The sequence below is a fragment of the Caretta caretta genome, chromosome 6 (assembly GCF_965140235.1).
Source record: "Caretta caretta isolate rCarCar2 chromosome 6, rCarCar1.hap1, whole genome shotgun sequence".
Lineage (NCBI taxonomy): Eukaryota > Metazoa > Chordata > Testudines > Cheloniidae > Caretta > Caretta caretta.
The window spans coordinates 20,737,771-20,754,079 of record NC_134211.1 but is presented as its reverse complement, the minus strand read 5'-3'; the positions used below and the strand labels follow the sequence as shown (position 1 = coordinate 20,754,079).

Here is a 16,309-nt window from a genome sequence, read left to right as displayed (position 1 = left end):
CTTTGTTTCAAGAGGCAGGCTGACCTCATGCTGTTCTTCCCTTCCTGTGGCCTTCTCCCCCCCCCCCCCCGCCCCCCGTTATGTAAATAGAGCTTCCATTGTTTTGATTCCACCATGCTTGATTTACATAGGAGACAGATAATAGCTGGGGTGATCCCTCCTGCCTAGGAGAGAACCTGCTTCTTCCTTTGTTTGGATACAGTCTCTAAAACGTAATATCGTTAGGTATCCTTGTTTCCTGATGTAGCACACTATGTAGTACATACTTTTCACAGTGCTATTATTCACCAATGTGTCTGTCATTCACTATCAGAACAGACACATTGGGACCATACAATATTACTGTATATAAAGGCATACAATATTACCCTAGTATAAACAGACACATTGGGACCATACAATATTACTGTATATAAAGGCATACAATATTACCCTAGTATAAAAGTATAATCAGTTGATTCAGTTGCATATCACTTGAGGTTCAGCCCCCCTGTCTTTATAGACCAGTAATCCTTTGCAATGGATTCTTCTGAAGGTTACCTCTCCAAAGTACAGTTTATTCAAGCTGTCTGGTGGTAAAGGAAGTTCCATGCTCTTTCTTCCCCCCCACTTATTAACTCAAATGCAAATTCTTCTGTTTCCTACCATCTCCTCCTCCTGCTGTCTTGATGGTCCTGTTTACTGCTTATGTGGCAGTTGAGGTAAATACACATTCCTTTGTTCCCTCTGCCATACCTGGTTTACACACGTCAGTCATTATTGCAGCATATATTCATAACTCTCTTAATACACATCATGTACATACATCACTCAATATTATATGGTCAGCAAGTTGTTAGTTTTCAAGTGATACCTCACAACGCATATTTTGTACGAAGATTATCACAGCAGTTTGTAACGTGTGAATACAGGGGTGCTTGGTGTCACAACTCCCCTCTCTCCTTCTTTTCTCCTTTCTTGTATCCTCCTTCTATTGTCTTTTTTCCTTTCATCCTGCCCTACACTCCCCACTTCTTGTTTTATCTGTTCACCCCTCAGCCCCCAATTCATTCCTCCTCTTTACCTCCCCTCTCCTTTCGAAGGCCAGCTCCACAGCTGGTTTAAATCGGGGTCATTCTTTGACTTCAATACACTGATGTCAAAGGAGCTGTGCCGACGGGCACCAGCTGAGGATCTGGCACTTTCTATTTTTGAACTATACACAGCAGCGACCTAGTTCCCTCTTCCTAAAGCCTAGTCTGTCCATCTAATTGTAGGCACCTTGGTATCCAAGCACTGATGCTACCAGGTTTAAAACAACTAGATGATTTGAGGACGCAGCAGGCAGCTTGCAAACCTTGCTCCTGGCTTGTCCCGGAGCTATATTTGTGTCCTTTAGGAAAGTAAATCTGGAATATGCTTCTGATTGTTGTGGATCATGCTATTGGCTTTCCAGGAACCATGAGGGCTGGACCAGCATGGTCCCAAGGGTAGGCGTAGCTTTCTGTTAGTGTGGGCGGGGTTTACACTTGCTGTTCACAAAGTTTTTCCTGACGAAAGGTGACTGCTGTCTGGCTCCAGAACTTCACTAACACCTGACCTCCCCAATGCATTGTCTCCCAAGAGCACCTGTGAAGAGAGGGGGAGGCTAACCTGGGTCAGATAATGGTGTTCTCTTGACTTGGTTGTGTTGACGGTGGGCGAGGAAAAGGGCTGCCCTTATTGCAACTTGTCGGGATTGGACTATTTTTTCTGCAAGGCAGAGACAGCTGATGGAAAAGGGCCCCAGGCAGAGCAGCCAGCAGCAAGAAAACATCATTGTGTGTTTAATCCCTGAGCAGTGTCTTTTGTCCATTAACTGATCTCAGGAGCTCTATGGTGTTTGTATGTATTCTTTCCTTAGTCTGAATTGCAAGCCCAGATTCATCTCTGCTAGGCCACATGGCTGTACGTGCCTGATAGCCCCAGTGGAGTGAATCATATATGGCAGGAGCTGCAGACTTCAGCCGTGGCTCCAGCTGAAAAGGCTGGAGGTGGCTGTGCAGGACGCTGGACAGAGTGGAGTACTCCTCTGCATGCTGCCCCCACAGCATGCCTTCTTTGCCCACCGCTCTGTCCCTGGCAGTGCACATGGAGTACAGAGCGATGAGGAACTTCTCCCAGCTCTCCCATATCCCGGTCCAGTATTTTAATCCGTAGGGGGTGATGGGTCTGTTCCCACCTCTGTGATCCACTTGTTGTACAAACTTGTGCAAGTATTTAATCTCTGTGTATATTACAGTAGCACTTAGAGTTCCCGAAGGCCGTAGGGGCTGTGCATACACACGGCAAGATGTGGTGCCTGCCCAGAAGAGAGTACAGCCTAAGTAGACAGGACAGACAAAGGGTGGGAGGAAATTAGTAGTAGTACCGCTATTTTACAGACAGGGAACTAAGTCAAAGAGACTTGAGTGACTTGCTCAAGTTCACAAAGGAAAATCCGTGGCGGAGCCTGAAATTGAACCTAGATCACCTTAGTTCCACTGCCTTAACCACAAGTCATCCTGCTTCTCTGTGCCTCAGTTTCCCCATCTTTAAATTGGAGGATACTACTCCCCTCACATGGATGCTGTGAAACTAGATCCATTTGTGCGTGTAAAGTGCTTTGAGGGACTCATCTGGGAGGTGCTAGAGAACTATTATTGAACATAAGAGCGGCCACACTGGGTCAGACCAGAGGTCCATCTAGCCCAGTATCCTGTCTTCCAACAGTGGCCAATGCCAGGTGCCCCCCGAGGGAATGCACAGAGTAGGTAATCATCAAGTGATCCATCCCCTGTCGCCCATTCCCAGCGTCTGGCAAACGGAGGCTAGGGACACCATCCCCGCTCATCCTGGCTAATAGCCGTTGACGGACCTATCCTCCATGAACTTATCTCGTTTAGGTATCTTGAGCAATGCTTTCCTGCCCTCAAATAACAGGGGTGAGGAGAAGCTTTCCACAGCTGTCGCTTGCAAATTGCGCATGGCCTGACGCTCTCTGCGTGTGTCAGCATGCCCAGGCCTTCTAGTTTGTCCTCTTTTATGTTTGTGTGGTGGTGCTGGGGTCCGCACTGAAATGCGTGAACTTGTCATGCCTTGTGCCCGATATTCTACCCTGTACTGTGCTAGCTATGGGGTTGGGTTCCTCACTCCCACTTGGTGGTTTCTTAGTGATAATTTCTCCTTATTGCAGCAGAGTACCAGAGTTACTCCAGAGATGAACTGGGGCAGCCCCAATCCTGACTCTCCTCGGGATTGTGATTTACCAGCAGATGCTTTGAAATCGCATCTAGGTGTCAGGCTCCCATCCTGCATTAGCTGCATGAACAGATCCAGGCAATAATGTCCTTTGCATCAGCTGAGCTCAGTTCACCTGGCTTTAAATGTTCCCCCTTTTTCCTTTCGCTGGTGTCTTGGCCTTTCTTCACTAATGCTATGCCCTGTAATGGTGAGCTGTCTAAGGTACTATCTTTTTCTCTAGCCTCATCCCTCAGGGTGGGTCCTACTGGAAGAGTCCTGTGTGAGGACCCTGAGAACTAGTGTTGAGAAGATGCCAATATAGCTATTGGAAACAGGGTCTCTTCCTCAGGAAACTAGAGCTTTTAAAGGGGCCTCTGCTTTGCGGATGCTTTTTTTGGTGCACCTGTTGGACATTGTAGATGCAGAGTCACAAAGGAAGCTGAACATCTTGCAAATGGGAGAGTTAAAATGCCAAACTATTGATTTTCTGTTTGCACCTCTGATTTATAATACATGTACAGGAGAGTACATGTAAGCGCAGAATGGGGACTGAGGTTCAGCTGAAAATCTGGCCCCAAGAGAGCAGCTCTGCTCGGCGACATTGAGTGCCCTTCCAGAATGGCACTGTGTTGTCCCTTACAAAAGGTGCCAAGAAATAGCTCGGGTTCGCCCGTCTGATCTATGGGGCGAAAGGTAGAGGAGGCAGGCCCTAGAGGCATCTAACTCTTATTTTTTCCCCTCACCACAGCCTTAGGATTTTATATAGGAGTCTGACTCTTCCTACTGGGACACCTCTCCTGCCGTGTGCACCTTTCCAGCCCTGAAATCCCTCCCTGGGATTTTTGCTTTGCAAAAGCTATAGTCATGTCACTGTGCATCTATAGAAAGCCAAGGTTATTTCCTTCTATATTCTGCTCCATGAGGCCCCCCCAACACACATACTCTCTCTGTCTTTCATGCCCTGAGCCTTCTTAATCTCAGAGGGCTTCCATCAGGCCTGTAGCAGAGAGGCAGACCTTCCAGAATATCTGTAGCCGGACAGCTTCTGAAGCCTGGTCTCTGCTGTCGAGCAGCCGCCATCCATCATTAAGCTCTTGGGAATGCCTCTGAGCAGCTGAGGAGTTAATAGGCCTTTCTGCTCCCCTTGCTTCACTCCACTCCAGCAACTTATCTCTGCCACTTCCTCAGTTCAGAGCAGTGCACCACTGATGGCCCTGCCTGCTGGCATCCTGTGTGCAGTGTCCATTATTCTTCAGAAGGGAGAGGCCTCTGAGGGAGCCACATGGGATCAGTTGTTTCTCGGGCTGTTTAGCTGTGATGAGGAGTGCTTATTAGTCATCAGTTTAATAGCGGATATATCCTCCGCTCAAGGGTCTGTATCTTGCCCTTCGCTGGACGGAATGCACTTGGAGGATCTAATAGGCATCCCCTGTCTCTGACACCAGTGATTGATCGACTTTTTAAATGTCTTATGGTCCAAGTAATTGAAAGAGTGCTGGACTCTCGCTAAGCAGGGTGGTAGATCGGCTTTAACACTGAGATGCATGTAGGTACCAGGGAGAGCTGCATAGAGATGAAAAAGCTCAACTGTGAGACCCCCTGCACAATACAGCCTGCTTTTGTCTCTGTTTTTCTTTGCTACGTGTAATCTCACCCCTCCGTATCCATGTGCACTCAGCTTCGCCTCTGTCTGTGGGGTCCCGCTCCCCGTTGTGCCACTGATATATCCGGGATCAAATGCCTCACACACGTGCACGCACAGTGTCTTCTCTGACCGCAGGTCCAGGAGCCGTGTCTGAAATGTCTTACTGGTTCTGAAAGTGTGTAGGGCCAGCCTGCCAGCGAAGCTCCTCTGCACTGGTCTTCCCCACATGAAGTTAGCGGCCTACGTGTCATGAACCGCTAGTTAGGTGCGTGTCTGACGCCAGCTTTCCTCTGCTGCTGTAAAACATTAATGTCTAATCCCGATGGTTAGTGAGACATCTGGCCCTTTAAACAAGGTCAGTCTACACTGTCCCCATTGGTCTGACAGGCCATTGGCTCTTGAGTGACTAGAGAAAGCCTTGCACCCTGAACCGGTGTAACGTTCACTGCCAGTGTTTCTATTGTTGGGCCTGGACAAACATTTCACTGAATCTTGGGCCAAAAGCGGGTGGATTTCCCCAAATCTGGGCCCATGGCTTTATTTTGTGGCATCTGTCTGGAAAAGTGGGGCATGTTTCTGCTTATCTGGCAAAGGCTTTACCTCACTCAGCCCCTTTTGGGTTTCTGAATGAATCCCAAACCACCTGAAGCCACAGCTCAGTGGGGAGTGTTATATCGCTCAGCAGTGCCACCTGCTGGCTGGTCAGGAGCAACAAGAACCAAACCTGGATGGGAGCTCTGCTCGGCCCTCTGGGCTGGAGGACAGAAGTGATGAGAAGGCAAAGAGGAAAGGGTGGGGGTGAGAACTGATTTTTTTGAAGGCACAGATTCTATTCCTACCTCCTCCCATCTGCTGGTGGGTTCTAGATTTCATGACTAGGTTTCCCCCAGTCTACGACAAGAGGTAACACAAGGGGGCAGCGTCAGACAGCAGCTGTGTACAATGTTTATTATTTGTATGACAATAACATGTAGAGGCCTTCGCAGAGATCAGGACCTCATTGTTCTAGGAGCTGCACATACACACACATGGGGCGAGCGCGAGTCAGTCTAAACAGACAACGAGGGATAAAGAGTAGGAAGTGGGGATGATCATCCTTCCTAGCTGACAGATGGGGAACTGAGGAACAGAGAGATTAAATGACTTGCCCAAGGTTCTATAAGGAGTCTGTGGCAGAGCAGAGTATTGAATCTAGCTCTTCAGAATCCCACTCTGGGCCTCAACCACAAGGCCAGCCTTCCCCTGTGGAGCTGGAAGGATCCCAGTACTGTACTGCAGGTAGTGGTCACAATAAGACTGCTGAAAATGCCTTAAACCATCCCCCTCATTCTTTTTTAGTGGCTAGAGCATTGCAATGTGCCTTGCGCGTGGGACCTAGGCACTCTTGATTCTCTGTTTGAGCTTGGATTCTGTGCCTCAGATTCCCCATCTGTAAAATGAGACAAATTATACCCCAGCAGATCACTTTGTGTGTTAGGTGGAAAGCACCAAGCGCAATATATTATGATTATTTGCTTGTGGGAAGCTTGGTTTATTTCACCTCATAGCACTCCTGTTGAAGGTCGTGGTTCTTTATTCCTCTTTCCCTTTTTATATCTTGTTGCCAATGCATCTGTGTGTTTTTGTTTTTTTTTCCCTTGCAGTTTGCCTGCCAAGCTGATCAATGGAGGGATAGCTGGGCTGATTGGAGTCACTTGTGTATTTCCCATTGACTTGGCGAAAACTCGCCTGCAGAACCAGCAAAATGGCCAGCGGATGTACACCAGCATGTAAGTACTGGCTGGGTGGGATCTCAACTTTCCTTCACCCTGCCCCCCCCCTCTCCCCCACATTTATGGTGACATCAGCATTTCTAGGAGTTTAACTCTCCTAAAATCAGCCATCAAAAGAAGCTGTATTTAAAACAAATAAATAAATAAAACATTAAAAATTAACTAGCCCAGGCTGAAACCCCACAGGTAAGGTCCCTGCTGGGAGCATTTTTATTTGTGTGTCTTGAATTATATTAATTTTTGCACCCCTAGCAGCAGTGCATTCTTTTGCACCAGAGCTGTAAGGGAGGCCGGGGTTATGGTCAAGACGTTGGCCTGTGACTCGAGTTTGGTTCAATTCTCTGCTCTCCTACAGACTGCCCTTGTGAAATTGCCATTTAATCTCCCCCGGCCTCGGTTTCCCAGCAGTAAAATAAGGATAACAATATCTCCTTTGCTTCATCTATTCTCATGACAAGCTCTTTGTGACAGAGGCTGCCTGTTGTGTGTGCATGCAGCGCCTAGCACAGTGGGGCTCTGAACGCACGCAGGTGACTTATTTGTTCAGCCTTGAAATAAACACAGAGTGACATTTAAACTCACCAGTACCACATTTACACCTGCCACTGTCTAATGCTTTGGGTATCCTTGCCAGTCTGACTTACTGGGAAGGGGTCATGAAGCTGTGGATGGGATAGTATTGTCCCTTGTTAATACTGGCTTGTCGCACAGAGGGGTAGTGAGTGTTAGTTGGTTTATGGTTTTCCAAGTTCTTTCGAGATAGCGCAGAAGGTGACCCTTTTCAGATCCCAGAGATCCACCCAGTGGAAGTTTGGGGTCTGGCTCTGCTCCTGCTGAAGTCAGTGACCAAATAGCCATTGATTTTCAGAGGCAGCAGGAGACGTTGCATTGTTCTTAACAGGGAGCCTGGGAGGCTTTTTGGGTTCAGGTCACAGTGTGTGTGTGGATCTTGTGTTATTGGGGAAACAAGATATGACCGAGTTATGCAGTTTTCGCTTACAAAGCGGGTCTGGTATAAATAAGTGCATATGGGTCTGATCCAAAGTCCACTGTAGACAATGGGATTCTTTCCATTGACTTTATTAGGCATTGGATTGGGCCCAATGCAGTAATTTTCCACTAGTTTAAAACAGCCCCCAACATCCTGAGTTCCTTAAAATGACAGGGCAGGTTAGGGTGGCTGTGCAAAACTTCAGTTTCAAACCCAGCTCTTTATTTCCCTTCCTTGATCAGGGCTGATCACTTGAAACATGTTGTGCTATTGTTTTGGGGCTCCCATCTGGTTAACGAGCAGCTCCTCCAATTAACATTCTTCCCTTTTGGAGAATGTGGAAAGCAAGTTTGTTCTCTGTGCATGGGGTGAGCCGGTATTTCAGAGCCCCTTTGTGCCAAGGACAGCTGTACTCCTGAGCTCTCACAACGATGGTGTCAGTGGCTAACGCTGTTTCCACCTCTTCCTGGACTTCGGCTGACAAACTGTAGATGAAAATCGTTGATTAGATTCTTCCCTCTCCACCTTTGCACTCCTGAGGTTTTATCTCTGTCTCTTGTTTGCAGGTCTGACTGCCTTATTAAGACAATCCGGTCGGAAGGTTACTTCGGCATGTACAGAGGTAAGGGCTGGAGGCAGGGCAGAAGTGCAGCATCTGACTCCTCCATCCTGGCCTGAAAAGGCTGTTGAGACCGCAGGTGAAATAAAACCAAAGCCACTTGCCTCTCTTTATGGAGTGAGGTATTAGGGGTGTCCTGAACTGGTTGAAAAACCTTGAAAAATCTCACCTAAAAACCGAGGGCTCAATATACAGAAACACAGGTATTGCCAGGCTGGCTAGACCCCATGCTTCACCCAGTCCAGTACCCTGTCTGTGTTTGTGGCCAGTGCCAGATCCTTCAGAGGAAGGTGCAGGGCCGTCCCTAGCTATTCTGGTGCCCTACGCAGCCCCCCGGCCTCTGCGGGGTTGGGGGCTGGCCCCAGGCCGACAGGGGGAAGGGGGCTGGCCACTTCCTGCGGGAAGTGGAGTGACCCGGCCCCAGCCTGCTCTGCTCCCCTGGCTCCCAGGCTTGGGGGGAGGGGGGAATCGCCCCCAGCACCCGCCGGTGGAGCGGAGCAGGCTGGGGCCGGGTCGCTCCACTTACCGCCGCCGGTGAGTGCAGGCCCAACCCCTGCTGGAGTCCTCAGGGGAGTGGGGGCACGGCTGGGGTGGAGCGGGGGCTGTGGGGGCAGGGCTGGGGTGGGAAGAGGCAGGGCTGGGGCAGAGCAGGGGCGGGCCCTGGGGAAGAGCTGGAGCAGGGGCTCAAGCAACACACAGCTGTGCAGGGCACCAGCAAATTTGGTGCCCCAAATTTCCTGGTGCCCTACGCAGCTGTGTACTTTGCGTATGGGTAAGGACGGCCCTGGGAAGGTGCAGGGAGTTATGGGGTAATATGTCCGGAGGGAAAATTCCTCTTAACGCTGATAAATTGAGAGGTTAGTTTGTGTCCAGAAACAGGTTTATATTCCTTCCTAAGCCTTTGTTTTGTTATATTTGCTGTTATAACTCCTGGCTAGTCTCATTATCAATACAAATAATACCTAGCTCTCTTGTAATGCTTTCCATCAATAGGTCTCAGAGCATTTTACAAAGAAAGCGAGTATATCCCAATCGTTTCTTCTTTTGATCCTCGGTCCCTTCCGTTCTCCGCCTGTGGCACATAATAGCTTAGTCTCCTGTGCGCGATAACACTTCGCTCTAATTCTGGCTGTGGGGTTTCATGTACAAGTCCTGGGTGGTGTTGGTGGCCTGTGATGTGCAGGAGCTCAGATTGGGGGCTCTCAAATTGGAGGTCAGGACCCCTCAGGGGGTCACAACGTTCTTACATGGGGGGTCGCGAGCTGTCAGCCTCCACCCCAAATCCTGCTTTGCCTCCAGCATTTATAATGGTGTTAAATATATAAAGTGTTTTTAATTTATAAGGGGGGGGTCACACTCAGAGGCTTTCTATGTGAAAAGGGTCACCAGTCACTGGACTAGATGACCTGGTGGCCTTAAACTCTGTAACTCTGGTATCTAGCTGCAAGTATATGGTGCTATATAAATACCTCAGAAATATTTGCAATCCTCATAGTACCTATTCACTGGTACAGATAAAGAACAGGTTCTCGGATTACTTGATTAAATGAATCCTCGCTCCCTTTTTTTAGTGGGACTCCAGAGATCTTCGATTTGTGGCTCCCCGGGCATGCTGTATCTTGCCAGTTCTTTGTTAGGTTACCAGGGAAACAGGAATACTGTGGTTTGATATAATGGGAACAGTGGATTGGCTGCTGAGAGCAGCCTTCTCTGGCCCAGGTTGTTAATGGGAGGAAAAGGGGGCGGCAGGGTGGATTCTGGTTACGGATTGGCTGATTGCGGTGGTGGCTTTGGGAGCAGTGCCTAGACAGTGAGGCTGTTAACATAACAGAACCTTAGCAACTTTGATCTTACAGAAATATTCCAAAGCGAATGACATTCACATCTTCAAGGGCTGAATTTCTAGGGTGCTTTTTATCCTTGATAAATACATTGCAGCAAGTGGGGTGGTGTCAGAGCTAACTGGATCCAGCTCTATCAAAATTGTGTATTTTTTGTCAGATGTAAAAACATGCAGAAGTCATCGTAATCCTATCAAACCCATGCAGAAACATACCGGCCCAAACTTTCCCTAGAATCTAGTCTGGTTTTGGCCACTGATAGCCATGCTCTAGGCCCCCAGTGGCAGAGTGTTCACTGGGTGAAAGTGGGGAGGCAGAGGGGTTGCTAAGTGGCTGCAGCTTTCCCCCTCTGTTTTGGGTTTGCATGGGAGCAATGTGGCCATGGATGACGCATGGTCAGCGCAGCTGGGAGCTCATTGCTACCTCTGTTAAGGGGTGAATTCAACCTTAGTGGAAACAACTGAAAGAGGGCAAGGAGTGTCCAATAGCTTTACATTCCCCTGCACCATGTTAGAGCAATCTAGTCCCTTGTTCCAAACCCCAAATGCCCTACTAACCCCCTCCTGCATGTGTAGGAGCAGCCAGCACAGTAGGTGGACTCCTGTTACTACCAATCTGAGTTATATCTGAGCCAGTGATCTAGGGGCAAAAGGCTCCATGTTCTCTCTTTACCAATCCCTAAATCGTCCAGCCTGCCACATCCAGCTGTGCTCAAAAGCATGGTGTTTACTGCTGGTACCTCTCAGTCCCTGGCTGAGAGGCAGGGTCCTATGTAGTAGAAAAAACGGCAGCTGCAGGATGACCAGGAGCTCTGACAGGTGGCTTTGCTGACTTAAACAATGCGTCAATCCAGCTCTACCAACAGGACAAATCTCATGACGGCAGCGTCTGGGCTGCGTTCCTGCGGCGGTTGTTTCTTTGGTGACTTTGAGCAAGTCACCGGGGCCTGACCTACACCTAAAACATAGATCAACCTAGCTACATCATTCAGGGCTGTGAAAAACTTCACACCCTGTGTGACGCAGGTTGACGTGTCCCCTGGTGTAGACGCAGCTGGCTCGATGGAAGAATTCTTCTCCCAGCTACTGCCTCTCAGACGGGTGGATTAACTACAGTGATGGAAAAACTGCTTCTGCAAGAAGTAGGGTGACCAGATGTCCTGTTTTTAAAGGGACAGTCGCATTTTTGGGGACTAGGTGCCTATTACCCCTTACCCCCTGTCCCGTTTTTTCACAGTTGCTATCTGGTCACTCTAACAAGAAGCATCTACACTACAGTGACACAGCTGTCATGTCACAGCTGTGCTGCTGTGATGTAGACATACCCTACATGTCTCTGTGCTTCCATTCCCCATCTGTAATACAGGGATAAGAGCACTGCACTCTACCACGCCGAGGTGTTGGGAGGGTAAGTGCACTGAAGATTGTGATGTATGGGGGTGGGGGCATAAAAGTACCGAAGACAGCTAGAGAGGTAAGAGGAGCCTTTCTTAGCAGAGCACTTTCCATGTGATCTATCACAGGACAGATGTGCTCTGTGCACTTCTCTGACCCAGAAGAGTAACTGTGTAACCTGTTACAAGGAGAACCCAACGTTTTCTAAAGGGGTCCGATGGCCTGATCCAAGCCTACTGATTTGGTTTGTTACACATGTCCTTCACTGTAACAAAAAGGAAGGTAGGATTCCACTTGCTCGCATGCACTCTAAAACATGGCCTTCTTTGGGTCCCGGTAGAATTCCTGGCAGCCAGTCCGATTAGCCCGTGGATGCCAAGGGACTAACAGAGCGAAGCTGCGCCTCCCAGCCTGCTCTGTTCCTGAGTCACTTTGGCTTTTGAGCATGATGCTGTCGCTGTGCCAAGCTGTCTCCAGACTGCAGCATGACAATAGTGCTTCAGTCCTCCGCACACAAACCGGACAGCCTTCTGGGACTTCTGCTAAGAATACCCTCTGCGGTGTCCCCTGGTTCACACGATACCTGCCAGAACTATTCCGGGCTGCTGAGGTCATGGCCAAAAAATTTTGCCTTAACGTATGCTATTAATATTCTTGGTGGCTATTTTTATATTGCCTGCCTCCTGCCCTCTCCCTTCCCAAGGAGAATGCAGCAGAGGTGTCTGTATGGCAACACTCCACTCTCTTCTGACCTCACTGGATCATCCAGCTGCACTTAATGTATTGGTTCTGCAGTACCAGGCTGGTTTGAGTTTATTTTTTACCCTTAATTTTCCTTGTTGGAAGGTCTCCAGATGTTCCACTTCATCCAAGATCTCTCACCTTGTTGCATTCACATCACATCTGCATGCAGCAGAATCTGACTTCCCAAAATATGAATCCAAAGCAAGGCCACTCCAGTATAACATGCCTACGCAAATAACACTGCTGGCGTGAAAGCTGAGCTGGATTTACGTACCTCTTGCTCAGTTCTGTTTCTTTCTGGTCATAAAACTTGAGGTATGTAACTACCGAGTCACGGTCATGTGGGCATTAGGGCCGTTGTGGGAATCTCAGCTGTTCAATGGTTTACAGTATTAATTTTTAACTCTGGCAAATCATGAGAGCTCAGACTGAAATACCCATCGTTCCGATTACCATCATGCTTTCTTATGCGTCGCTTCCCTTGGGATTTGATTTTAATAGCCACTGTCTCTCTTTTCTAGCTCTGGAAACCACTGCTTTGTACGATTGTGCCTAATGACCTGAGAGGGCTAGATACTCTTAGGACTAATACAGACGTTTTTCAGGACCAGTATATTTCTAAGCCTTGATCCTGGATCAGTGATTATTTAAAATAAATAAATAAATGGCAATTCAACCTCTGGAGCACTTTGCAGGTTGCTGCTGGGACACAGCATTTTATGATGAAATATATTTTATAACAAGGCCTGGAGGATTTTGTAAACGGAAGGCCCACATAAAAGATTTATTAGGGCTACGAAAGGGTTGGGCAGTTACTCTTGTTTGCATGTTGAAGTTTATGGGATTTCCCACCTCTTTTAAAACCTTTTTGTTTTATGGTAGCAGTTTATCCTGCCTCCCAATCCTCTGCTGTCAAGTTTTTCCACAGTACACCATGAACTAATCCCTAGAGTGGCTTGCCTGTGTGCTTGTCTGTGTACCCCTGCATGGACGTGCTGGCATGGGTATGAGGTGTGGATGCTCAAAGGTGAGCTTGGAAAGAATGGGTTTGCAAGCACAGGTCACACAAACCCTGGTTTACTATGCAGTGCAGGCATAGTTATATCTGAGCTTAGAGATCCTGTGGCTTTATTTATAGTCCATGGAGAGCTCCTACAAGTGAACTTGGGTTAGAAAAAAACATCTGTGTATTTGGGATGTGCAAAATATTTTTTTTGGGGGGATGGCACATTTGAGTACTGTAGAGATTGCTGCAGTCCTCCATTTCTTCCTCCTGTGGTGATTTGGAAGCTCTTGTGGATTACCGAGGACAAGGATTATCTATACTCTCTTAAGCAGCTTGCTGAAAATGTCAAAGGTTTAGCAGAAACCCTAGGTCTATTAATTTTTACATGTAGTGGGGGTTTTCTTCCAATTGATTTGAGATTGGGAGATAATATTGCTCTGAAAGCTTCCTCATTAGTTTGAGGGCTTCCATGTTTGTCAGCGCTCTCCCATTTCCCACCTTCTGGTGTCATTAGCTTTTCCCCCCCCCGAAGCATCTGCATAGATATTAAATTGGGAGGTGGATATTTGGTTTTCTTACTTTTACCTAGGTAACGTTATTTAGTGACATAGGGTGGGGGATGAGGTGGTGTATTTCTCTGCTGCAAGAATCTCCCCTGAACACTCAGCGTGTGTGTGTGTGTTTAACTTGGTTAATTATCCAGCTCTTGTATTTGGGCACTCGAATAGGAATTTACCTTAGGCGCACACATCTGAGAATGGGGCCTTGTGAACGTGCTGGCTATTTACTCTGGGGAGTGGCAGTAGGGAAATCCAAGAGAAAACTTTTGTGCGTCAGTGGTAGGGGTCAGGTGTGTGGCACCAGAGGGTCGAGTCTACGATTATTGATCTCACACTCAGGCCCCTGGAGAAGGAACATTTTAGGAAACCTTTTGAAACCGAACCAATATCTGGCCTTGCAAGGAGGTTGCAAGAGTCCCAGTAAGATAGTGTGTGACTCAGCAAAGGATCTCCTGGATGTAATGCTTGTGGAAGTTACTGCCATCTGATGGTTGCTCATTGATGAGGTGAATTGAAGAGATTGATCTGTCTGTCTCATACCAGGAAGGTGTTTGAGATTTTGCCAGCCAACATAGACTCGTGGTAGCTGGAGAGAGCCGTGTAGGCCCATCCTATCTGACAGGGACCAGTGGAGGCTCTCTTTGCTTACAAGGATGATTTTCCACAGTGTGGGGAGAGGTGTTGTCAGACCACAGGACGTGGAGCTAGGGATTCCAGTGTTCTGGTCCCAGCTCTGACACTGGTTCACTCTGTGACCTTGGGCAAGTCCTTTAGGGCTTCCATTTTCCAAAAGTGCCTGCAGATTTTGGGTGCCCATCCTGAGAAATGTGAGGCCAAATTTTTAGAGGTGCTGAGCACCTACAGCTCTCCTGGACTCTGGATGAATTTCTGGGTGCTCATTCCCTATGAAAATCAGGAGTTATGTCAGGTTGGGCACGTGAGATCCGTGGAGCCTTTTGAAAATATAGGCCTTAACCTTTCTCTGCCTGGGCGCCCCATCCCTAAAATGGGGATAACACTTTCTCACAGCCATGCGGTAGGGCTTTGTTGCGTAAAGTGCCTTGTGAATGAAAGAGACGTTTCCCAAGTATTGTGGATGCCAGAGAGCTTGATGGCCTAAACTGGGTGCCCTCTCTTGAGGGTGGCTTAGGGATCGATCCTGCCCTGGTGCAGGATGGGAATGGACAACATGACCCTTGGAGGTCCCTTCTGACACACAGGTCTCTAGGAGGCTCAACGCTCTGAAGCAATGAACCAAACATTACAACTTTTTGCTCAGAGCCAGGGAGCAGCAATTGTTTTGTTTTCCCTTTCCCTTAAATACAGTTAGGGTGCCCCTGTGTTTCACTCATTTTAATGGTCTCCATAGCTGTCGGTCTGAGGACAGAGCAGGGCAGGCCATTCATTGTGGCAGCCACAATATAGGGATTTGCCATTTGTTGCTCTCAACAATAGAGTACTTAAAAGTACGGTGGGTGTGAAGCGCTGTTTACATACCAGCGCGGAGGGAGGCAGTCTCCTTGCTCCGGTTGGGACTGGTCCGGGGGCTCTGATGTGATGCCTTACAGACAAGGAGTGAAGCACTATGCAAAGCAGCCAGTGGGAGGCTGCTGGAAGGATGACGCTGAGGACAAGGAAATAGAAGTACAATTGCCTAGCCAAGGGCCTGATCTAAAGCCACTGAAGTCTCCGGAGAGACTCCTATTGACTTCAATGGGCTTTGGATCAGGCCCTGAGCCTTTCACAGCCTCTGGCCTATATATGTTACCTGACTTGCAGGCAAATTAAGTGTGACAGTCTTGTTCTGGGGGGCTTGATGCTTCCCAGCTGGGAAACAGCATTAACAGGATGCCTGCAGGGCTCATAAAATGTGTACTTCCTCCTTGGGGGCCTGATCCAAAGCCTGCTGGAATCAGTGGGAGTCTTTCCTTTGACTTCAGTGGGATTTGAATTTGTGGGCTGCACCAATGCCATGGAAATTATAAAAAGCTTGTTTAAAGTGGAAATGGGACGCTTCAGGGGAGGTTTTCAAAAGAGCCCAACGTTGACTTTCAGTGGCATTTGTGTGTCTAAATCCCTTGGGCACTTTTGAAACCTTTTCCCGTCTTGTTCCTAGCCCGGTTTTGACTTAAACTCCACTAAAGCTTACCCACTGCGCTCCTGAATGTGTGCAGATAACAAGTCTTTCCTGCTGCTACAGTGTTCCTTTCCTTTGTTTCTTTCCCAGGGGCTGCGGTGAACCTGACTCTAGTGACACCAGAAAAGGCCATCAAGCTAGCGGCCAATGACTTCTTCCGGTATCATCTCTCCAAAGATGGGTGAGTGGGTGGCTTGCACCACTGGCAGTGCTGGAATGGGATTTGTGCTAGGATGTGGGGTCACTGGGACTGGTCTGCTCTGAATAACCTGGGGAGGCCCAGTTGGGCAACCTGCTGTTCTGAATGGGATTCATCTTTGAACCGGTTCAGCCAGCACTAGCATTCTGTGTGCGCTGTGT

The 16,309-nt window shown here is 48.3% G+C and overlaps 1 protein-coding gene across 3 annotated transcripts in view; it reads left to right on the top strand.

Annotated features, from left to right (window-relative positions):
* Positions 1-16,309, top strand: part of SLC25A22 (solute carrier family 25 member 22) — an 89,520-nt gene that overhangs the window by 39,767 nt on the left and 33,444 nt on the right. For all 3 annotated transcript variants that reach the window (XM_048852917.2, XM_048852918.2, XM_048852919.2), the window contains 3 exons: positions 6,529-6,654; positions 8,215-8,270; positions 16,040-16,130. In XM_048852917.2, coding sequence (XP_048708874.1) covers positions 6,529-6,654; positions 8,215-8,270; positions 16,040-16,130 — 273 coding nt within the window. The remainder of the gene's footprint in view (positions 1-6,528; positions 6,655-8,214; positions 8,271-16,039; positions 16,131-16,309) is intronic.